At 37.8% G+C, this 23593-nt stretch overlaps 6 protein-coding genes and 1 long non-coding RNA gene across 9 annotated transcripts; all 7 read left to right on the top strand.

Moving 5' to 3' along the window:
- Positions 1-52: 52 nt before the first annotated feature.
- On the top strand, positions 53-2267 carry LOC148295085 (putative B3 domain-containing protein Os04g0347400). Its single transcript, XM_021945516.2, has 4 exons — positions 53-303; positions 771-1164; positions 1282-1412; positions 1740-2267. Exons 1-4 carry the CDS (start codon positions 223-225, stop codon positions 2025-2027), a joined length of 894 nt encoding a protein of 297 aa, XP_021801208.1. The 5' UTR covers positions 53-222; the 3' UTR covers positions 2028-2267.
- Positions 2268-2699: 432 nt separating this feature from the next.
- Positions 2700-4742, top strand: LOC110745434 (B3 domain-containing protein Os01g0723500-like). The gene is made up of 5 exons (XM_088251756.1): positions 2700-2778; positions 2856-2963; positions 3440-3827; positions 3941-4074; positions 4376-4742. The coding sequence occupies exons 2-5, from the start codon at positions 2886-2888 to the stop codon at positions 4667-4669; spliced, it is 894 nt and encodes a 297-aa protein (XP_088107882.1). The 5' UTR covers positions 2700-2778; positions 2856-2885; the 3' UTR covers positions 4670-4742.
- A 110-nt stretch (positions 4743-4852) lies between these two features.
- On the top strand, positions 4853-7556 carry LOC110745435 (putative B3 domain-containing protein At5g66980). 3 transcript variants are annotated; one of them, XM_088251758.1, is made up of 5 exons: positions 4853-5728; positions 5897-6009; positions 6331-6706; positions 6839-6966; positions 7201-7556. In XM_088251758.1, the coding sequence occupies exons 2-5, from the start codon at positions 5929-5931 to the stop codon at positions 7489-7491; spliced, it is 876 nt and encodes a 291-aa protein (XP_088107884.1). In that variant the 5' UTR covers positions 4853-5728; positions 5897-5928; the 3' UTR covers positions 7492-7556. The 3 variants fall into 3 exon arrangements, with proteins under 3 accessions (XP_088107884.1, XP_021801210.2, XP_088107883.1); XM_021945518.2 differs by having other exon boundaries at positions 5882-6009; XM_088251757.1 differs by having other exon boundaries at positions 5853-6009.
- A 1241-nt stretch (positions 7557-8797) lies between these two features.
- LOC110745436 (putative B3 domain-containing protein At5g66980) lies at positions 8798-15280 on the top strand. Its single transcript, XM_021945519.2, has 4 exons — positions 8798-13677; positions 13999-14374; positions 14507-14634; positions 14913-15280. The coding sequence occupies exons 1-4, from the start codon at positions 13597-13599 to the stop codon at positions 15195-15197; spliced, it is 870 nt and encodes a 289-aa protein (XP_021801211.2). The 5' UTR covers positions 8798-13596; the 3' UTR covers positions 15198-15280.
- A 942-nt stretch (positions 15281-16222) lies between these two features.
- On the top strand, positions 16223-18492 carry LOC110745427 (B3 domain-containing protein Os01g0723500). The gene is made up of 4 exons (XM_021945509.2): positions 16223-16502; positions 17057-17456; positions 17574-17701; positions 17952-18492. The coding sequence occupies exons 1-4, from the start codon at positions 16422-16424 to the stop codon at positions 18246-18248; spliced, it is 906 nt and encodes a 301-aa protein (XP_021801201.1). The 5' UTR covers positions 16223-16421; the 3' UTR covers positions 18249-18492.
- Positions 18493-19635: 1143 nt separating this feature from the next.
- On the top strand, positions 19636-21115 carry LOC110745426 (uncharacterized). Its single transcript, XR_015835085.1, has 4 exons — positions 19636-19850; positions 20274-20354; positions 20430-20567; positions 20838-21115. It is a non-coding gene; the product is annotated as an uncharacterized LOC110745426 (long non-coding RNA).
- Positions 21116-21397: 282 nt separating this feature from the next.
- On the top strand, positions 21398-22769 carry LOC110745440 (B3 domain-containing protein REM5-like). The gene is made up of 3 exons (XM_021945525.2): positions 21398-21653; positions 21801-22196; positions 22340-22769. The coding sequence occupies exons 1-3, from the start codon at positions 21585-21587 to the stop codon at positions 22643-22645; spliced, it is 771 nt and encodes a 256-aa protein (XP_021801217.1). The 5' UTR covers positions 21398-21584; the 3' UTR covers positions 22646-22769.
- Positions 22770-23593: the final 824 nt, after the last annotated feature.

Raw genomic sequence — 23593 nt, 5'->3', positions numbered from 1 at the left:
CCCAACACTTCTCTTTTATTTAAAGCAACCCAAGACATATATAAGTGCATGTTATAATATTGCGGCCAGAAGAAACATGAAAATACCAAATTAAAAATTAGAGAAGCGAAGTACACAAAGCAGCCACTCATAAAAAGCTTTGGAGATCTGATTCTGAAGCAACAGCCTCCAAAATAAAGATCAGAGGTTCAGAAAAGTTGTTTGCTATTTTCAAGGGTTGGAATGGCAAGGAAACTAGTTAAGCCTTCGCTAAATAAGCAATCTTTCTTCAAGATCCTACTTGGTGACTTCTCTCAGCGTCTGGTAACATCCTGACTTCTTTTTACTTTAAGTTCAAGATCAATTACAAATTGCTCTCTGTTTCTTTTGGTATGGTTCGTTTTTAAGGATTAATCTTCAGCATCTGTTCAAGTTTAGTCAATTTGTTAGATTCTGAATGATGCCCGTGATTTTTATTTGAAGGTTAATACCCTGTTCATGGTTCATGTTTGAGCACACTGTTTTAGTCCACACTAAACACAATGGGGGAATTTTTACTTCATAGAAATAAATCACTTTCTCACACCTATTCATGCATATTGTATGCTATGTTCATGATAGTGAGACAATAACTGAACAGGGTTAGGTCAGTTCTCCAGGGAAGTGTCCTTTTCATCCAAGTTCGAGTCCCCTTCGTATAAATGATTTATTTAGAGTAATTTAGACTAAAGAAAAAAAAAACTGAACATATGTGATTGTTTGGATTTTAAAAAAGCTATTAAATTTTGTAGCGTATACCACCTAAGTTTGTCAAGAACTTCAATGTACGGCCACTTCACAAATGTGCTCTTAGTGGCCCTAGTGGAATTCGGTGGACTGTAGAATTGGAAGAGAGAGAGAATGGCTTGTTCTTCCAAGATGGTTGGCAAGGGTTTGTGAAGCATCATCATTTAGAAGATGGGGATTTTTTGGTTTTCAAATATGATGGTGAATCAAAGTTTAAAGTCACAATCTATGATAGAACTGCTTGTGAGAAGGATGTAAAGTTAGCTGAGAGGAGTGGCTGTCCTGTTTCCTTGGCTAACAAAGGGAAAGCTCAAGTTAAAGAAGAAATTGTTGACCGTGAAACTAGAAACTACAACGAAAACTGTCAAAACAAAGCAATTGTTTCTGGCAGAAGAAGTGGTAAGTTATACTCTATTTTACTTCTCTACATCTAGGGAAGATTTGTTTGTGCTATTTTCTCTAGCAGCTTATTTACTTTTTTCTTCTTAAATTGTGTCTCATATTGGTACTGTATAGGCAATTATGTTATACCTGGGAGGAGACCTGCAAATGATCATGTAGGAGTAACATCAACTGAACGCGTCTTGTTTAAACCGAAGTATTCATGTTTCATGATAACTTTCACAAGGAAACTTCGATATGGCACTGTGAGTACTTTATTACCCAATTCTTAACCCAATTTTGTTTTTAAAACTTCCCTCGTTGTGATTGCAAATAGTTGGAGATCTTTCAAATACCTTTTTAAGATTATGCGACTCAATGAAGATGAAATGTAATAGAGTTGCAGTATGGAAGTTATGGAAAAACATTTTCAAGAAGTCGTTCTTGAAAGTTATACCATTTTTTAGTGGTGCACTAACTTCTAAGTATTAGGCTTGAGTACAAAATTTATGAAGCATTCAAGTGAAAATGCTTCTAGCATGAAAGTGTTGTAATTTCTTTCTCCTTGATATCGATGATGTTCCAAATTGCAGTCAATTCCCAAGGAAGTAGCCGTAACTGAAGGTCTTCTTAGCAAGAAGAGTATGATGATTCAGGATCCAACTGGGAGATTATGGCCTGTTAAACTTAGAGTCCAGGGCAAATTATCTTCTTGTCGTGTGCACATGTCTACAGGTTTGGTAGACTGTTGTAACGCGAACCAGATTATACCCGGGGACACCGCCATTTTTGAATTTGTCAAGCCAAGTCTGGCACAAATTCATATTTTCAGAGTGGGTGGCAATTCTGTGGTACTAGCTGCACCTGATGTAAAAGACTAAAGCTAGCCGACTCAAAAGCCTCACCTTGTAATACTTCCTGGAAATGTTTTGACTGCAATATCCACATCTTATTTGGTGCGTGTGAAATATTTTCTGATTGTTGTGCTTTAGATTTCTCTCTTGTAAATGTGATGCAGATGCACTTGGATTGAGACAGTTGAGTATATATAACTCGGTGGTTGTGTACATGTAAAGTATAGTATTTTGTCTTTCGGTAACCATGTTCCTTGTCCTTGTTCAGAGTTTTCTTCTTCTTCCATAGTTAGATTGGTAACCATGTTTCATAATCCAAAAATGGAAAAATCAAAACCATCCTTACGTTATTTGGTTCTAAACAGAGCCCATATCATGTCACTCCATCCAGCCAGGTCCCGCTGATTTACAACCATTGACTCATCTTTGTTTGTCTCATTTAACACATTCACTAAAAATTAAGGGTGTTTTTAGAAGGGTTTTGAAATACAATAAAGTAACAGTTTGACCTATATGGAAATTCTCATAGGGACCACCCTTCTATGTATTGCAAGGGGTAAAAGTTTAGGAAGAAAAGTGATCTGGTGAAAAGTGTGTGAAGGCATTTATTTATGTTTCCCAAATTTACTAAGAAAATTTATGTTTCCAACCACCTTGGTTTTACGTTATAAGTGCATTCGACGCACATGGCAGAAGCAAGCAAACAGGTAAAGAACAGCACAACAAGACCGAAGTCTTGAAGTATCTCAACTTATGGCAGCAGAAGAGTCAAAATAAGGTAAATAGCAGCAGGTATTTTGTCTCTTCACTTAAATAAATAACCAGTAAAAATTGTTCTGATGAACTCTTTGGCAGACCTGGTTGGTACTCTTGACAAAGATTCAAATGGCTAGTCATAGGAAGCGTTCACCAAAGAAACCATCATTTTTCAAGATCCTAATTGGTGACTTCTCTCAGCGTCTGGTAACATCCATCGATCCTCCCTTCTTTTTCACTTTTCAAGATCAATTCTAACAGTCATGATTGAATGCATGACTGCCTTGTCTATTTTTTTTTCCTTTTTGGGTTAATTGTAGTAAGGTCTTGATTTTCTTTTTGGGGGAAGGTTAGAACAAATAGACATTTGCTACATGACAGTGGTTAAATTTCTGTTTTGATAACATTCTGTTGATGAATGACTTAAAATTTTGTTTTAGTTTACTTCCTTGTTTTTGTGCTCTACTGTCTGCCCATAAATTTGTAAACAAGAAAAAGGAAATGTTAATTATGAACTTCTTATTTAACCATTTTATCTGTAAGGTTTACAATGATTTGTTCCCAAGTTATACAATTTGAATTCTGTTTACCATAAATTTTTGAACTCTCATACATAGCCTAATTTTAACCTTAAGCTTTAAGTATATATATATGGTCTTTTGAGAAGCTGTTAAATTTTGTAGCGTATACCACCTAAGTTCATTGAGAACTTCAATGGGCAATCACTTCGCAAATGTGCTCTTAGAGGCCCTAGTAGACAATGGTGGGATGTGAAATTGGAAGAGAGAGAGAATAGCTTGTTCTTCCGTGATGGTTGGCAGGGTTTTGTGAAAGATCATGCTTTAGAAGTTGGGGATCTTTTGGTTTTTAGTTACAATGGCAAATCAAAGTTTAAGGTCAAAATCTATGATAGAAGTGCATGCGAGAAGAATGTAGAAGTAGCCGAGAGAAGAAGTGGTAGCCCAGTTTCCTTGGTGAACAAAGGAAATCAAGCTCAAGTAAAGGATGAAATTGTTGAGCTTGACATTGAAGACTGCGAAAACAAAACGATCGATTCCGACAGAAGAAGTTGTAAGTTACTTTTCTGCCTCTAAGATCTAGGGAAGATTTGTATATGCTAATTACTGTAACGTTTTGTTTACTCCTTTACTTTTTAAATTATTTCTCAATTTTGAATTGTATAGGCAGATATCCCATTTCTGAAAAGAGGCCTGTAAGTTTTTGTGTACAAGAAACATCAACTGGATCCATCTTGTTCAAGTCGGAGAATCCATGTTTCCTAGTTTGTTCGAGGAAGCAGCATTTACTATATCGTGTGGTGAGTTCTTTGTCACCCTATTTCCTACGTCAATTGTGCTTGTGAAAAACTTTTCCTATTGGGATCAGAAAACAGTCAAATAGATCTTTAGAAACACCTTTTCATAACACTTAATATTATGAGTTTTAGGCTTGAATACGAACGCTATGAATCGATTTACGTGTAAGTGCTTCTAGCATGAACATGTTTTGTATTTAAATTTCTTGGTCAAGTTGCAAGCAAACTTGTGTCATTTAGTACTAATCAGCTCTATGAACTTTTCCTTAACCCTCCTTGATATCCGTGATGTTCTAAATGGCAGACGATTCCGAATAAACTAGCCGTAGCTGAAGGCCTTAGGAGGAGAGATGCCGTCATGCTTCAAGATCCAACTGGGAGATCATGGCTTGTTGAACTTAGAGTAGAATGCTTGAATCGTTTGGACATGGCAATAGGTTGGACAGAATGTCGTAAAGCGAACCAAATTTCACCTGGGGACTCCATCATTTTTGAGCTTGTCAAGCAAGGTGTAATGCAAATTCATATTTTCAGAAAAGGAGCAGTGGGAGGCAATAGGTTGTCTGTGATAACTGCTGCCCCTAATGTTAAAAATTAAAGCTTGTTGATGCTTTTTTCAAATATTGAGACTGCAGAATTTGGGTAAAGGATGATCTTATTTGATTCCCCAACCACTCTTCTATTACTTTCTTTGGGTCGTTTTTTTTTAATTATGCTGAGTTAGATGCACTAGAATTGTGATAGTTGAGTACATTATTTGACACCCTTGTGCCACCACAAGAAGTAATCCTTGTTACAATGTGCAAAATAGAACTAGACTTCGAAAGAATTGCAGCAGCACCAAAACACAGTTTTGAGATCCAATGCTTGGGATCAAAAGCCACTGATGGTCTACGACTTATTAACACAAGCACTGAAATTAGATTTCATTGAAGGGGTTAAGATGACTTGAATGAAATCTAATTTCAGTGCATGTATTTAAGTTCAAGGTCAAAGTTTTTAGGAAGGAAACTGATCTGGAGGATCCATCTCTTTCTGGAAAAAGTGAGTGGAGGCAACTTAATAAGGACAACATTGGAAGAAGATAAAATGATTTCCAAACTGACCAAAATAATTTATGTTTCTCCGAACCAGCTTGGTTTTATGTTATAACCTATAACTGCATGCCATACACATGGCAGAAGCAGAACGACAAGCAAACAAAGAACAGAAGAAAAGCAAAACATGAGCTACACAGAGCAGCCACTCCTGAAAAGCTTTGAAGTGTCTGAATTTACTGAAGACCAGCATTTAAGAGGCAAAATAGCTGCAGGTATTGTCTTATCACTTAAATTAAGAACCATATTCTTTTTTTTTTTAAATTTCAATAAAGCTTATTGCCACAGAGAACCTGTTGGAAGTTAAATCAAGACCAATTCAATATTTTATTGTACCCTAGTAAATGCATCAGGATATTTTCCTTGTGCCTAGTTGTTTTTTTATTTCTCGAGGGGCAGAGGCATGCTCCCGGTGTTGGGGGATTTCCAAGTCTCTAGACTGCTTTCTCTTGCTTTGCAGCACATCTGTCAAAAGGTAGTGTTGCCGAACGCATATAGAGGAAGCTGTCTATTTTGTCCTTAAGAGATTAATTGAAGACGTGCTTCTCTCCTTTGCTCTGGTTCTCTCTCTCTCTGTCTTGTTATTTTCAGTTTTGTGTGTGAGAGATATAAACTGTTCTTGCTTGATTTCCTTTGGGCTTTATCTGTGTGCTTGCTGTGTTGTTTGGTTTGTTTATCTGTGAGGTTGCTGGTGTGGGTTTTGAGTTCTACAGAACCATCTGTCCCAGTTTGGATACTCTTGGTCTTGGTAGAGGCTCAAATGGCTAGGAAGCTAAGTAAGCCTTCACTAAAGAAACAATCATTTTTCAAGGTCCTGCTTGGCGACTTCTATCAGCATCTGGTAACATGCATCCTACCTTCTTTTCCACTTTTTCAAGATCAATTCTTATATTCATGATCGAATGCAAGATTGCCCTTTTTCTTTTTTGGTTCATTTGAATAAGATCTTAACTTTCTGTATGTGTTCAAGTTTAATCAGTATATTACATTCAGAGTGATGCACACAAATTTCAGCTGAAAGGTCAACTACCCTGTTCATGGTTTAAGTCCACTTCTTTTCAGTTACCAAATACTCAGCATATGCAACTTGAGTTATGTGAGATTTTCTTGGTTTTAAGAAGCATATGTTCTATGATTTACAAGAAGCTGTTAAATTTTGTAGCGTTTACCACCTGTGTTTATCGAGAGGTTAGATGGGCAATCACTTCCCAAATGTGCTCTTAGAGGCCCTAATGGGAAACTGTGGACTGTGGAATTGAAAGAGAGGGAGAATGGCTTTTTCTTCCATGATGGTTGGCAGGGTTTTGTGAGGGATCATTGTTTAGAAATCGGAAATTTTTTGGTTTTCGACTATGATGGTGACTCAAAGTTTGATGTCACAATTTATGAACCAACTGGCTGTGAAAAGGATGTAGAAGCAGCCAAGAGGAGAAATGGTAATCCTGTTTCCACTGTAAAAGATGAAATTGTTGACATTGAGACTGAAAACTACAACAAAGAAAGTAAAAGCAAAACCATCAATGCTGAAAGAACAAGTCGTAAGTTCTACTCCATCTTAAATCTACTTTTGAACAGCCAGGGAAGTTTTGTATGTGCTATTTAGTATTTACGCTAACGACTCGTTTACGTTCTTTTTCTTCTTAAATCATGTCTCAATTTGGCATGTGTAGGCAAGTATGTCATGTCTGGAAAGAGACCTGCAAATGACTGTGTAGAAGAAACATCAACTGGATCCATCATGTTCGAATCGGAGAATTCATGTTTTGTAAAAACTTTGCCGAAAAGACTATATCCTGTGGTGAGTCCTTTGTCATCCAACACTTCAGTCAACCATGTTTTCGAAAGCCTTTCAATGTTGTGGTTGGCAAGTGGTAAAAGATAACAAAACCTGGACTCAAAATTATGTGGAAAAACATCATAAGGAAATCATTCTTGACAGTTCCATCATTTGTTGCGGGTATATAAAATTATAAGTTTTAGTATAGAGTACAAAATTTATGAATAAGTTTTTACTTTGATGTTCCAATTACAGACAATTCCGAAGGAACTAGCCATAGCTGAAGGTCTTGTGAGCAAGAAGACTGTGAAGCTTCAAGATCCAACTGGGAGATCATGGATTGTTAAACTTAGAGTCCACAAGTCACCGTATCTTCGTTTCGAATTGACGAAAGGTTGGGCAGAATGTTGTAGAGCAAACCAGATTTCACAAGGGGACACCATCGTTTTTGAGTTTGTGAAACCAAGTGTAATGCAAATTCATATTTACAGAGGAAGAATGGGAGGCAGTGGGTGTTCTGTTGTACTCGCATTGCAATACTTTTAAAAAATGTTTGACTGCAATATATTGACTTATCCATTTTGGCTAAGTGATGATCTTCTTGTATTTTATTGTTGGCTAGTCTTGTGAAATATATTAAATGCTGCTGATTTTAGGAGGCTGCAAACCTCTGGGAGTTGAGAACCAAAAGCTGACTTTTAAGCATTTCCACTCATGTCTTATAGCTAATGGCTGTTACTATTTACGTGAATAGTGTCAAGAAGGGTTGGCAATGGGTAGTTGGGTTTGTGTTGTGTTGGGATATTAAAGGTTTGTGTTGTGTTGGGATATTAAACGTGTCAGTTTCGGATTGTCTTAAACAAGTTATTAAATAGGTTAATCCGTTTAATAAAAAGTGTAATGAGTACAAAGAACCACAACCTTCGATGACCCTTGATTAAATTTCATAAAATATTAGAAACTCACAATTATTTATTTATTTATTTATTTTTGAGAAACTAGCTGTCCACGGTAGAAGACTTTAGTTTGGCCATTTGGACATCCGGCTTCCAAAGATCACCTTCTTTGCAAAATTCATATTGTGATCTCCTTGCTTGCGCTTCCCTGGGTTCTCCAAAGCCTCCAGTTGCTTTTGCATGTCTTTAGAGTAAAATTCTACCATCTTTGATAGCTTTTTATTTTCTTCCTGTTGTTGAGGCCCAAAATGTCACGAGAAGCCCAAAAATATTTAACGCCCAATATAACATATAACGTTGGTTAAGCATTAATCCAAGCTGTATTTTGGGAATTAATTAAATAAATTTAGAAATAGTGTACATCTCATGCCAAACAAATAATACATTTTCTTATGTCAAATCACCTGACAGGCTTATGTGGGCCCAAGCCACATACATCCCTTGGGGCTTGTTGAGTGAGTTGTGGTGTGGATGGTTACAACTTACAAGGGTTCATAAGGCATGTTGAGGGATCAAAGAGAGGAAGTTTTGGGCTACTTGGGAGGACCAAAACGTAGACCCACTTTCCTGAGCCCAATACACGGGTAAGCAGAGAGAGATCACAGTTTTTCTTCCTAACACTAAAAGCCACAGCCATAACCTCCCAGCATTAAAACCCACACCGTAACCAACTGTCAAGTTAGAGTATTTAAAACCCAACCACCAGCCTCTTCTACCTGCATCAAAGCCAGACCTACCCTCGTGTATTCCTCCATCACGTATTATCCAGCCAAATCTTCCAACACTCAACTCCCAACCTCCCAACCGTCCCAATTAAAAGTCTTAGACCAATGGCTGCTCCTCCAACGCCTATAAAAAGAGGCTTTAACCAGGAAATAAGGGACAAGGGGCAAGCCATACACCCATTGTTGGAAACACCCAAGCTTAACCCATTCATCTCCTCATTTTTCTCCCAGGAAGGCAGAGGCAAGCTCAACCTTTGCTGGAAATCACCTAGCCTTAGCTATTCCAAGCTCAGACACACCAAACCAAGCCGAGGTAAGCTCATCCTCAACCTGCCCAAAAAACCTAGAAACCCAAGCTTTAACATTTCCAAGCCCAAAAACAACCCAAGTCCCACAGAGGCAAGCTCTTCCTCCAGAAACACCCAAAACCAAGCCTTACCATGCTTAAACACCACCAAATCATTCCACAATATGCTGCCATAATCATCCATTCCTCAAGCAAAGCATTCTCTCTTGCTAAACTTATGGATTCTTAGCTCCCACGCCACAAGCCTCTCATTCCAAACAATGTTGTAGAAATCCGAACAGTCACCAAAAGAGCCACTAGAAGAAGAACAAAGTATTCCCTAGGACTTGCTTCTCCTTCGGAGTACTTTGGGCCTAGTTCTTGCTTACTCAAAAACGGGGACTTGAAGGTATTATTCAAGACCTAGAAACCATCGAGCCCAGCTAAGCCTTCTAAACAAAAAAGAACCCCACATAAATGGCGACTTCACTAGGGACTAGGCCATTATTCTTACATTGGTTACTCCACTGCAAGCTTCGAGATCCTGAAGTCACTTGGCAGCAATAAACCAGAAGAAAGAAAAAGATAAGAACGTTTTCTCTTTCTTTTTCTTTTGTTGGCTATCTACCCTGCAGAACAGGCATAATAAAAATTACTCTCATGTTCCCCTTGTTTATGTCTTAGATCTCCATTATCAAGCAAAACAAGATCTTGTAAGAGGCCCTCGAAGGCTTAGAAAAGTCCATCATTCATGCTACTAAGCAAACTACACATGCAAACTCCAAATTACTTGGGGGCTTCATGCCAAGCAATTTTTTTTTTTCCTCATACAAGGCTCTTAGTTTTAGCCTTAGACACTTCCATCGGTGCCTTGGAAACTTTTCGGCACCCCCTCATTCAAGCAGCAAAATCTTCATCTAATGCCCCAATTCTTGCCTTGGATATATTCCATGGACGCCTTAGAACACCTTGGCATCATTCTTCAAAAAATCATAATTATCATCCAAGGCTCTTATTTTCAGCCTTGGACACTTCCACGGGTGCCTTGGAATTTTTTGGCACCCTCTTTGCTAAAAAAAAAAAACCTTCATCCAAGGTCCCAGTTTTGGCCTTGGATAATTTCCATGGATGCCTTAGAACACCTTAGCATTGTTCTTCAAAAGAAAATCAAAATTCTCATCCAAGGCTCTTATTTTCAGCCTTTTACACTTCCACCGGTGCCTTGGAACCTTTTGGCACCCCATTTGCTCAAAAATCAAAACCTTCATCCAAGGTCCCAGTTTTGGCCTTGGACAATTTCCATGGTTGCCTTGGAACACCTTGGCATCCTTCTTCAAAAGATCCTAATTCTCATCCAAGACTCTTATTTTCAGCCTTGGACACTTACACGGGTGCCTTGAAACCTTTTGGCACCCCATTTGCTCAAAAATCAAAACCTTCATCCAAGGTCCCAGTCGCTAGCCATGGGCAGGAAGGACAATACCATCCCCGTCCCATACCTGTCGGGATTTTCCAAGTTCAGGGATCCCAATACCTAATACCCGTTTTGTCATCCCTAAATTTGAGCCTTCAAGGAGGCCACTTCATCAATTAGCGCAACACAATCTTGCATCCTAGCTAGCAGCCGCATACTTACATTTCTAGCCAAGGTTGCGTTGTGCATGGTTAAGGTGTGGGTCTCCTCTACCGCAACCCTATCACACCTCCGTGCTATGTACTGATGATCTGCTGGTGTGAGTCTACTGGCAACCATGCATCCTAGAAGTATTACTCTGTTCGGCATTGCCTTAGCGAATGTTGAGGTCGTGCCATGATGGTAGGAGGAGTTTGGGAAGACAGGGTTTAGAGGAGCATTTATTTGGGTCGACGGTGGCATAAAGGATAAATTGAGATTGAGATCGTCGATGGGAGTGGAGGATGATGCCATTAAATTCTTCTTTGAGGTTTAATGGTTTTCTCTGTGTTTGCAGGTTGGAATGGGTGTGCTCGTTCACTGCCTCAAGCTGTGTTTAAATAGAATTGGAAAAGGGTGTTGAGCCGACATCTTCACTGATTTTAGGTTCGAGGAGACCGACACCGTTGCGTGTTGCGCGGTGTTGTCGTTTCCCTTTTCACAACGCTCGACGCGCCACAGTGTCGACCTCTTTTTTCATTATTTTCTATGGGATTCATTGCGTATTCCGAGATTTTTCACATGTTGCCAAGATCAATACTATACGTGTTCTTCTTTCTTTAGCTGCAAATATTGATTGGCCGCTACTGCAATATGATATAAATAATGCATTTCTTCATCGAGACTTACAGGAAAAAGTGTATATGGATCCACCACATGGGATCCATATAACATCTGATTCCAATATTGTATGCAAATTGAGAAAGTCATTGTATGGGTTAAAGCAGTCATCGCAAGCTTCATTTGGGAGATTTGCTGCTTCCATGAAGCGTTTTAGGTACACTCAGAGCAACTCAGATCACACATTATTCTTAAAGCGTCATAATAATGAACTTACGGCTCTAATAATCTATGTGGATGATATGGTTGTTACTGGTGATGACAATGAAGAGATGAAGAATCTATAGAAGCTCCTTGCAAGTGAGTTTGAGATAAGGAATTAGGTGAGTTACAATATTTTCTTGGCATAGAAGTTGATAGATCAAAACACGACATATTTTTGTCCTAACGAAAATAAATGTTAGATCTGTTAATCGAAACCGGAATGATAGATTGTAAGCCAGCCGATAATATTATTGAACAGAACCATAAATTGGGTTTGTATCCAAATCAAGTACCCACTGACGAAGAAAGGTATCAAAGATTAGTTGGACGACTGATTTATCTATCTCAAACAAGCCTTGACATAGCCTATGCTATGAGTGTGGTAAGTCAGTTCATGCATGAGCCTAGTGAAGCACACATGAATGGAGTAACGTGAATAATAAGATACTTGAAGAATGCCCCTGGCAAAGGGTTGATGTTCTCCAAACATACACACATGGAAGTAGAAAGGTATACTAATGTTGATTAGGCAGGATCCATCACAGATAGACATTCTACGTCTGGATATTTTACATTTGTGGGTGGCAACTTAGTTACTTGGAGAAGTAAGAAACAAAAGGTTGTGGCTAGATTTAGTGTGGAAGTTGAGTTTAGGGGGGTGGCTCAAGGATTGTGTGTAGGGGTGTAAGTCGGATTGGAAAATCCAATTCCAACCGATTCCGGTCCGAATATTTCCAAAACAATCCGACTATGATAAATTCGAAATATGAGAAAGCCGAATCAGATATTTCCGATAAATGCCGAAAATTCCACAATTCTGATCCGATTAAATTCTGAAGTTCTCCGATCAGCTCTAGGAAAATGCCGGATTCGATCTTGGTCAAGTTTCATGCAAACATGTCTCATTTAGTACCAATCAGCTCTAGGAACTTTTCCTTAACCCTCCTTGATATCCATGATGTTCTAAATGGCAGACGATTCCGAATAAACTAGCCGTAGCTGAAGGCCTTAGGAGGAGAGATGCTGTCATGTTTCAAGATCCAACTGGGAGATGATGGCTTGTTGAACTTAGAGTGGAATGCTTTAATCGTTTGGACATGGCAGTAGGTTGGACAGAATGTCGTAAAGCGAACCAAATTTCACCTGGGGACTCCATCATTTTTGAGTTTGTCAAGCAAGGTGTAATTCAAATTCATATTTTCAGAAAAGGAGCAGTGGGAGGCAATAGTTGTCTGTGATAACTGCTGCCCCTAATGTTACAAATTAAAGCTTGTTGATGCTATTTTCAAATGTTGAGAGGGCAGATTTTGGGTAAAGGATGATCTTATTTGATTCCCCAACCATTCTTCTATATTACTTTCTTTGGATAGCTTTTTTTAAAATTATACTGAGTTAGATGCACTAAAATTGTGACTGTTGAGTTCATTATTTGACACCCTTGTGCCACCACAAGAAGTAATCCTTGTTACAATGTGCAAAATAGAACTAGACTTTGAAAGAACTGCAGCAGCACCAAAACACAGTTTGAGATCCAATGCGATCAAAAGGCAATGATGGTGTATGACTCATTAACACATGCACTGAAATTAGATTTCATTTAAGGGTTAAGATGACTTGAATGAAATCTAATTTCAGTGCATGTATTTAAGTACAAGGTCAAAGTTTAGGAAGGAAACTGATCTGGAGGATCCATCTTTTTTCTGGAAAAAGTGAGTGGAGGCAGCTTAATAAGGACTACCTTGGAAGAAGATAAAATGTGTTTTCCAAACTGACCAAAATAATTTATGTTTCTCCAAACCAGCTTGGTTTTATGTTATAACCTATAAGTGCATGCCATACACATGGCAGAAGCAGAACAACATGCCAACAAAGGACAGAAGAGAAGCAAAACATGAGCTACACAGAGCAGCCACTCCTGAAAAGCTTTGAAGTATCTGAATTTAGGTTCTCAAGACAACAGATCACTATTTTTAAGTGCATGTTATACACATGGCGGCAGAAGGTGTTGTATGACTGAAGACCAGCATTTAAGAGGCAAAATAGCTGCAGGTATTGTCTCATCACTTAAATTAAGAACCATATTCTCTTTTTTTTATAAATCAAAATGTTAAAATTTTCAATAAAGCTCATTGCCACAAAGAACCATCTGTCCCAGTTTGGATACTCTTGGTCTTGGTAGAGGCTCAAATGGCTAGGAAGCTAAGTAAGCCTTCACTAAAGAAACAATCATTTTTCAAGGTCCTGCTTGGCGACTTCTATCAGCATCTGGTAACATGCATCCTACCTTCTTTTCCACTTTTTCAAGATCAATTCTTATATTCATGATCGAATGCAAGATTGCCCTTTTTCTTTTTTGGTTCATTTGAATAAGATCTTAACTTTCTGTATGTGTTCAAGTTTAATCAGTATATTACATTCAGAGTGATGCACACAAATTTCAGCTGAAAGGTCAACTACCCTGTTCATGGTTTAAGTCCACTTCTTTTCAGTTACCAAATACTCAGCATATGCAACTTGAGTTATGTGAGATTTTCTTGGTTTTAAGAAGCATATGTTCTATGATTTACAAGAAGCTGTTAAATTTTGTAGCGTTTACCACCTGTGTTTATCGAGAGGTTAGATGGGCAATCACTTCCCAAATGTGCTCTTAGAGGCCCTAATGGGAAACTGTGGACTGTGGAATTGGAAGAGAGGGAGAATGGCTTTTTCTTCCATGATGGTTGGCAGGGTTTTGTGAGGGATCATTGTTTAGAAATCGGAAATTTTTTGGTTTTCGACTATGATGGTGACTCAAAGTTTGATGTCACAATTTATGAACCAACTGGCTGTGAAAAGGATATAGAAGCAGCCAAGAGGAGAAATGGTAATCCTGTTTCCACTGTAAAAGATGAAATTGTTGACATTGAGATTGAAAACTACAACAAAGAAAGTAAAAGCAAAACCATCAATGCTGAAAGAACAAGTCGTAAGTTCTACTCCATCTTAAATCTACTTTTGAACAGCTAGGGAAGTTTTGTATGTGCTGTTTAGTATTTACTCTAACAGCTCGTTTATGTGTTTTTTCTTCTTAAATCATGTCTCAATTTGGCATATGTAGGCAAGTATGTCATGTCTGGAAAGAGACCTGCAAATGACTGTGTAGAAGAAACATCAACTGGATCCATCTTGTTCAAATCGGAGAATTCATGTTTTATAAAAATTTTGACGAAAATACTATATCCAGTGGTGAGTGCCATCCAATACTTTAAGTCAATCATGTTTTCGAAAGCCTTTCAATGTTCTGGTTGGTAAATGGTAAAAGAGAACAAAACCTTGACTCAAAATTATGCGACTTAAGATGAAATGTATGCAATAGAGTGTGCAGTAGGTAAGTTGTTGAAACACTATCATAGAGACATCATTCTTGACAGTTCCACCATTTGTTAGGGGTATAAAAAATTATAAGTTTTAGTATAGAGTACAAAATTTATGAATAAATTTTCACTTTGATGTTCCAATTGCAGACAATTCCAAAGGATCTAGCCATAGCTGAAGGTCTTGTGAGCAAGAAGACTGTAAAGCTTCGAGATCCAACTGGGAGATCATGGATTGTTAAACTTAGAATCCCCAAGTCGCCATATCTTTGTTTCGACATGACGAAAGGTTGGGCAAAATGTTGTAGAGCAAACCAGATTTCAGAAGGGAACACCATCGTTTTTGAGTTTGTGAAACCAGGTGTAATGCAAATTCATATTTACAGAGGCAGTGGGTGTTCTGTTGTACTCGTTAACCCCGGCCCGAAAACTTAGGCTATTTTTACTCTAAAGTTTCGCATTGCAATACTTTAAAAAAATGTTTGACTGCAATATATTGACTTATCTATTTTGGCTAAGTGATGATCTTCTTGTATTTTATTAGGTTAGTTTTCATTTTCCAGTCATTCTTCTACTACTCTTAGTGCCTGTGAAATATTTAATGATTGTTTTACTTGATTGAATTGAGACAGATTTTTTATTTTGGGGTAGGGGGAAATCAAACACAGGACTCTGGGTGTGACGAACGAATGTTACCAATTAACCTTGGGTGTGATGAACTAAGAAATTTTTTTTTGCTTAGATTTTAGATTTTAGCTTCCAAATTTAGTAGCTCAAAACTTGAGAGTTAAACTCTGCTAGGAATGAGATTAGAAAATCTGTTAAAGAAACTTACAAAAATAGTGGTTTGAAACACCGTGCTCCTAGGAGTCTAAAATAAGGGAAACCCTTGTCTTCCTACTTCCTGTTAATCACATTTCGATAAATAAAAATAAGTCCCTATTCGTCACCAAATTTGTCACCAATGTAACAATGTAATTCTGAAGTGTGTTAATCACATTTCGATAAATAAAAATAAGTCCTTATTCGTCACCAAATTTGTCACCAACGTAACAATGTAATTCTGAATCTACACTTGTCTTTCCTACTTCCTGCTAATCACACTTGTCTTCCTACTTTCGGCTAACAAAAATTCCAAATCTAAACATACACCAATGTAATTCTCAAAATCCTCAAACATCGATGCTTCAATAAATCTAATTAACTCCTAAATACACTAAATTTTTTTTTTATTATTAAAGGAAAACTCGATTCAACGAGGAAAAGTAACAATAAACAAGTACACATAAAAAGACGCTAAAAATAAAGAATAAAATATTGTGAGTGATATTTCAAAAATAAAAATAAAAAGAAAACCATCATGATTGAAGGCATTTATTATGCATAAATATTGCATAAAGGAAATTTATGTTTTTGAAACCTACCAAAACACGAAAAAAGTTATGTTACCCTTTTTCGGAATACCTTGGGTTATAAGTTTATATGACATGGCTGAATAAGGATGAGAAAAACAGAGAGGCCCTAGCAAGCAATCATCGCCTGTTCTGCTTTTCCCCTGCCGACAAAACTTACCCACAAAAGCTAGCTACACAGAAAACCCACTCCTAAAAAGCTTTGATCTTTGAAGAGGTTTCGTTGAAGACTGAAGACTTGGTTCAAATGGCAAGGAAACTTATGAAGCGTTCAGTAAAGAAAGAATCGTTTTTCAAGATCCTGCTTGGTGACTTCTCTAAGCATCTGGTAACATATTTGCCTTCTTTTTTCACTTTTCAAGATCAATTTTTTCAGTCTTGAACGGATGCATGATTGCATGTTTTTTTCCTGTGTGTTTTTGGGTTCATACTTCAAGATTAATTGCGAATTTGAGTGAAAGGTTAATAGTTAATACCTTGACCTTGATTCATATTTGGGTCGAGTTCTTTTTATTATATTGGTAAATCCTGAATAAAATCACAATTACATGTGTTTGGTTGCCGAGAAAGTGAGGGAAATCGGAGAGAAAATTTATGGCAACTATACTAGCGTACAACTCACTAAGTTGACTTATTTGACTCAAGCTTTGACCTTGAGATGACTGAGTTGCTTTTCTGTGGATTGTTTGGCAAATTGTGGGTGAGGATCAAATGGGAAATTACAACAAAGAATTGCTTGAATGATTTCCAAGTGTTTGATTATTTTCCTGTGTTAGTTTAGTTTTGCGATGCTATTAAGTTTGGATTATGTCTATTAAATTATTCTTGCTTTGTTTTAAGCACATGTACCGTGGTTTTTCAAAAGGCTATTGAATTTTGCAGCGTATACCACCTGCGTTTATCAAGAACTTCAACGGAGGATCACTTCGCAAATGTTCTCTTAGAGGCCCAAGTGGGAAAGGGAGGGCTGTGGAATTGGAAGAGAGAGAGAATGGCTTGTTCTTCTCTAAGGGTTGGCAGGGTTTTGTGAAGGATCATCATTTAGAAGTTGGGAATTTCCTGGTTTTCCGTTATGATGGTGAATCAAAGTTCAAAGTCACAATCTATGATAGAAGTGCCTGTGAGAAGGATGTAGAGGTAGCAGATAGGGGGATTGGCAGTTCAGTTCCCATCGAAAGTAAAGGAAATCGAGTTAAAGTAAAAGAGGAAATTATAGACCTTGAAACTGAAAACTACAACGAAGACTGTGAAAACAAAACAAGTATTGCTAATAGAATAAATCGTAAGTGATACTCTATTTTACTTCCCTACATCTAGGGAAGATTTGTATGTGTATTTTTTATAACGGCTTTTTTTTTTCACCCTTCTCTTAATTATGTTTCAATTTGGTGATGAATAGGCAATGCCATGTCTGGAAAGAAACCTACAACTGATTATGTAGAGGAAACATCAAGTGAATGCATCTCATTCAAATCGGATAATCGATGTTTTATGGAAACTATGAAGAGGCATTACCGATATTGCTTGGTGAGTACTTTGTCACCAATTCTTGAGCCGTTGTGTTTTTTGATATTTGGTTGGATTAGATTTAAAGATATATCTTTTTGGAGAAAACATAGTAAAAGAGTTGCAGTATGGAAGTTAATGGAAAAACATCTTCAATAAAATTTTCTTGAAGTTCTACCACTTGTTAGGCTTGATTGTTTTCCCAGCTAATTTATCTTCATAGGCTTGAATTTTTTTTGTCCTTAGATATCAATTATGTTCCAACTTGCAGATGATTCCGAAGAAAGTAGCCAAAGCTGAAGGTTTTAAGAGTGCAAGGAATGTAACGCTTCGAGATCCAAATGGGAGATTTTGGCTTGTTAAAATTGCAATCCGTTCCAAGTCATCTTGCAAACGTGTGGAATTCACCACAGGTTGGGGAGAATGCTGTCAAGCGAACCAGATTTCAGTTGGGGACACTCTGGTTTTTGAGTTTGTCAAGCAAAGTGCAATTCAACTTCATATTTTCGGAGTAGTGAAAGGCAAGAGGTGTCTTGTGGTACTCGATGCCCCCAATGGTGAAAATTAAAGCTAGCTGACTCTCGAGTTTCATATTGCAATGTTTTTATATAATAAAAAAAAAGCTTTGACTGCAATATTTACTCTAGCATTTTGAGTAGGCGATGGTTTTCTTGCATTGTATTTTCTTGCATTGTATTATACGTTACGTTTCATTCCTCAGCCACTATTTGATTTCTCTGAAGTTCCTGTCTAGTTGAATTTGTACAACGGGCGAAAGCTATCAGGGGCTTCTCTCATTTATTTTTCTCCAATTGCATGGTAATTTTTTTGGCCTGGCCCATATCTTTCTTGTTCTAGCTCACCCAGAGGTGTCAAAACAAACGAAGTTGGCCCGAAGATGGTAGCATGATTAAAATGTGCAAGCAATGGCATGGTCATGTCGAGCCTGACATAATACGTGAGCTAGGCCGTTCGACCATAATTTTAATACTATACGGGCTCAGCACGAAATGGGCCTAAACTAGGCGCGACTCATTATGCATTATGTTTTCCTTTCCTATACAACATGTCTATAAGAAAACTAAGTTTTCAAGCAAAAATAATCAAGTGTTTGAGTATATGAAGGAAAAATAATAATAGGATAAATTTGAAACCCTAAAAAAATAAAAATAAAGTTGTTCTTCGAAGCTAAGGATCCTATGCTGGTGCTTGCATTATTGACGTTGTTGGGGGTAAGGTTACCTCAATTTGTTCTTCGTTTTGGGAAATATCAATTGTGTAAAGCAATCCAAAACTAGGAAACTGCCCTTTTCAATGACTTTGTAAGTTTGCCATTTTACTGAGTCTCTCAAGCTAAGCTAAAGCGATTCTCTTGAAATATCTCTTGGCTGCCCCACGGGATGAAGTCTGAGAGTGAGGAAAGGGCCGGGTATTTATATATGAAGGAAGAAGATGGGGTTAATCAAAATTAGAGAAATTAAAGAGAAAAAAAGGGTGGTAGGTTTTGTGGTAATATTCCAGATAAAGAGAAATTAAAGCGATATGTATTGTTTGGGTCCACCGTCTGTTATCTGCCCACCCGCCGAATAATTAACAAAATAACAAAATGAAAAAGTTGCTTTCACTTTTGACCCACCTCTCACTTCACTGCCCCGGTCACATGCATTATTTAAAAGTTCAAAATTTATATATATAGTTTTCGTTAGGGGTGGGCATCAATCCGGCCGATCCGGCCAAACCGGCCGAATCAATCCGTATTTTCCAGTTTGGTTTGGTTTTGACTTTAAAAAAGTCAACAATTTTAAAATCCGAACCGAACCGGAGTGGTTTGGTTCAGCTGCAGTTTTAACATTTGAAAAATTGTGTTAATCCGAACCGAACCGTTTAAAATTTAATTAATTAATTATATATATTCATATATATTACTTTACCTTCGTCTCTTAACCCTAGCCGCAACTCCCTCTCATTATTTCTCCATCTCTCTCTGCTACCTCTCCCTCTCTGTCTGCCTCTCTACTACATCTCCCTCTCCCTCTCCCTCGACGCTAACTCAAGCCAACAAACTCGGCGAAACCCACCCATTCGCCCTCAGCGAAATCCATCTCTGCGAAACCCAAGTTCCATCATCGACCACCAGGTTCTGCAAGGATTGATTATGTGAATATTGCTGGTGGTGGATCGTCATAATCAGCTGGGTTTGTATTCAACTTGCTCCCAATGCAACAGAGTACTAGTTCTCTGCAGCCATCGCTGTTTAGAACGGAAGGTCGTGGGTGGGGTCTTTTAGCAAATGAGAATATGAAGGTAATAGCTTACCATTATTGGGAACAACTATAAACTGACATCTCATTACTTGGATTCTCTGCTATTCTATTATTTACTGGATTTGATTATATACATATATTACTGTGTTTTAGGCAAGTGCATCTTGTTCTGTTATTTATCTTTAACACTTTTGTTTGACTCCACTGAGAACATTGAAGCTTTATAAGTTTATGATTGAACTATAGATCATTTATTTATAGTTTGTTCATATGTTGAGTGAATTTAATCTCCTGTAAGTTTTTTAATTTGCTCTGTACAATGTTTGCAGAGCAATTTATTATTGAGTACTGTGGAGAAGTGATATCATGGAAAGAAGCAAAGCAAAGATCTCAAGCTTATGAAATTCAAGGTGATTTAATAGACTTATGAAATATATGTCTGTATTTATTTTGAAACTGCGTTCAATGTTTGTGCTTTGGTGCAGATCTCAGGGATGCATTTATTATTTCTCTCAATGCATCAGAATGGACCTCTTCATCCAGTAACTCGCCTTCAGTTTGGGTTGGTTTGTTATTGTAGGGCTCAGATTCATCTATATACCTTCCACAAGGAGATAAAATGAGTAAGCTGCTCTGTGTTTCTGTTGCTAGACTAGTAATGTGTTGTTGGTTTGCTTCAATTTTCATTCCTAGAGTTGAATGGAAGTTCTATGTTTCTATTAAAAGAATGGAAGTTCTATGTTTTAATCCATTAGTTTACTTAGCACTCTGTTGCTTTTTGGTAAAAAATATGGTGATTTAGCATGTTGGATTTGCTGTGTGTGGGATGCGATTACAGAGCTTGTGTCATACAATATTCTTATGAAACCCATTATTGTTGTTTTTATGTGCAGAATGAGAATATCAGCAGCAGAGAGGGGGAAAAGTTCTATTTTACTGTTTTGATGTGCAGAATGTTGTGTTGAATCTGATGGGGCTGCTGTTTGGAAGGATTATCACTGTTTTTTAAATCATGATTTGTAATAACTATATAATTAAGCACAATAGGATTGTATTTATTTGAGAATCATGTTCTGTAATAATTATTATTGCTTGCAGCTTCTTTTCTTTCGTATGTTTTTTCTTTACCTCTTTGGGTTGTATGATTAGTGAATGTTTTATGTGTTTGATATTAGGGAACTTGAGAATGAACATGTTCGGTGACATGGAGAAAATGATGTTTTCTTTTATGCCTAAACCGGCCGAACCAAACCGCACCGAACCGGATATGAATGGTTTGGTTTGGTTCGGTTTCCATTTTGATTTTAGCTTAAACCGAACCAAATCGGACCGTAAAAGTTTAATTGGTTCAGCTGTGGTTTGAGGGTGAAACCGGATCAAACCAGACTGTGCCCACCCCTAGTTTTCGTTTCGTTGTAGAATACCTTAAATAAATTTATTTAAAAGACACCTTTGTTTGGGTCACATACGGGTGAAGTCAGGGAAGCAGGCTGAAATTTTGGGTGACATTGCGTGTGGGTGCAGCAGGCCTCGTACATATGCTAAAGCTAAAGCAATCCAAAACTAGGAAATAGCTTCTTCTCACCTCTCTCTCTCTCTCTCTCTCTCTCTCTCTCTCTCAGGAAGCCTTTTCCGGTCAAATGGCGAGGAAGCCAAAACTACCATCATTTTTCAAGGTCTTACAGAGTGATGACTTCCCTCGACAGCTGGTAACATCCTATATATGCCAGCCCTCTCTGACTTTATTTTTTATTTTTGGTCTTTCATGTATTAGTATTTAGTACTTCGATGTCATACAATTTGCACTCTGTGTATTGAAAATATATGGTCAGTAAAGAAGCTTGTAAACTTTGCAGTGTCTACCACCTGCCTTGATGGTGCATTACAATGGACCATCTCACTGTAAATGTGCCCTTAGAGGCCCTACTGGAAAATGGTGGACAGTGGGTTTGGAAGAGAGGGAGGATGGGTTTTACTTCTGTGAGGGTTGGCAGCGTTTCGTGACGGATCATTCCTTAACAGTTGGATACTTTATGGTGTTTGATCATCAAGGTGGCTCAAAGTTTGATGTTACAATCTGTCATCCAATGGGCTGTGACAAGAGGAGAAGTATAGGCAACTCTGTTACTGTTAGGCCTGGAAAGAGACCCGCAACTGCTGCTGCTGTGGAAGAAACATCAACTGGATCCATAGTGTTCAGATCAGAGCATCCATGCTTCATAGGAATTCTAGGCAAGAATCAATACCGCATGGTGAGTAGTACTTTTGTCATTCTATGCCAATTATGTTTAATCAACATTATCCCTATTTGTGATTGGAAGTTAGTAAAAGAGATCTTTGAAGGGTTCAATCGAATGAGCATTTTCTTTCCCTCTAATGATGTTCCATATTGCAGAACATCCCAAAGGAACTAGCTGTAGCTGAAGGCCTCATTGGAAAGGAGAGGGTGATGCTTAAAGATCCAAATGGGAGATCATGGAACGTTAAGCTTAGGCTCGACGAAAAGGAGCATCATGGTGGTCGTTTGCTCATGACACAAGGGTTGGTAGCATGTTGGCAAGCGAACAACATTTTACTCGGGGATACAATCGTTTTCGAGCTTGTTAAGAGGAATGAAATGGAGGTTCATATTTTCAGAACTGGAGCAGGAGGAAATATGCGTTCTGTTGTGCTTGATGCCTCCAGTAGAGTCAAACATTAAACCTATAGTACAGTTTACTTCATTGTCTAATGTTCTGTTGGATAGCATGTATTTGGCTCCCATGATTAAAGTTGTATGCACCTTTGTTTGGTTATGAAAAAGAAAGTCTATCAACATTAGAATTGATTGAAAGGTTAAGATGGACAATAATCTCAGATAAACATACTGGTTTTCACATTTGTTTTGGGTCTGAAAAGCTTCATTCATGAATAGCAAGAGAGGTCTGACACAGGAAAAAAATAAAACAGAAGGAAAAAAAGATTAAAGCAAAGCAAGAGAGGCCTAATGCAATCTGTGCACAAGATTTGCTGAGGTAAAATGCCCAAAAAGAAGAGCCCAATGCCAGGACGTCCAAATTATATAAAACAAACAAGTACCCAAGAGTCAGTGTCTCATAAGAATTTAGTAAGAGAGAGAGAGAGAGAGAGAGAGAGAGAGAGAGAGAGAGAGAGAGGCAGCCATGTATAATCAAAGTTCATATATACTTTGTGAAAGCAGATGCAGCTATGTATGTTAAATTATCTTTTTCCAAATGGGTGCATATATATTGCTTCACAATTACAGCCACAAAAGCTAGACCATAGATGATATATTTTAACATGATGAAGGCATTCATGAGGTGATGAGTGGAGCAATTGATTGAGGAGACGATCGAGAAGGTAAAAGAATCCCATGCTGGTAATTATGGTTGATGTTGATCTCAATCTCCTTCTCCATTTTTGAGCAAATCACTTTTACCAAGCAATGTACGAAAAGAGAAAATGAAACTTGCCTGACACCAACACACAGCTAGCAACTGGGCTTCTCAATTACTTGGTTTCCATCAAATATACATTTAAGGCAAGAGTATGGGGAAGCTCCATTGGATATGTGAACCCTATATTGAGTATATGATGTCTTTTCATTCAAAGAGTGCACATGCAACTCAATTTTGAATCTTTGATTTCA

Source organism: Prunus avium, chromosome 4 (genome assembly GCF_965620075.1).
Source record: "Prunus avium chromosome 4, drPruAviu1.hap1.1, whole genome shotgun sequence".
Lineage (NCBI taxonomy): Eukaryota > Viridiplantae > Streptophyta > Magnoliopsida > Rosales > Rosaceae > Prunus > Prunus avium.
Note: the sequence above shows the minus strand (reverse complement) of the source record. Positions and strands in the feature narration are given on the sequence as shown.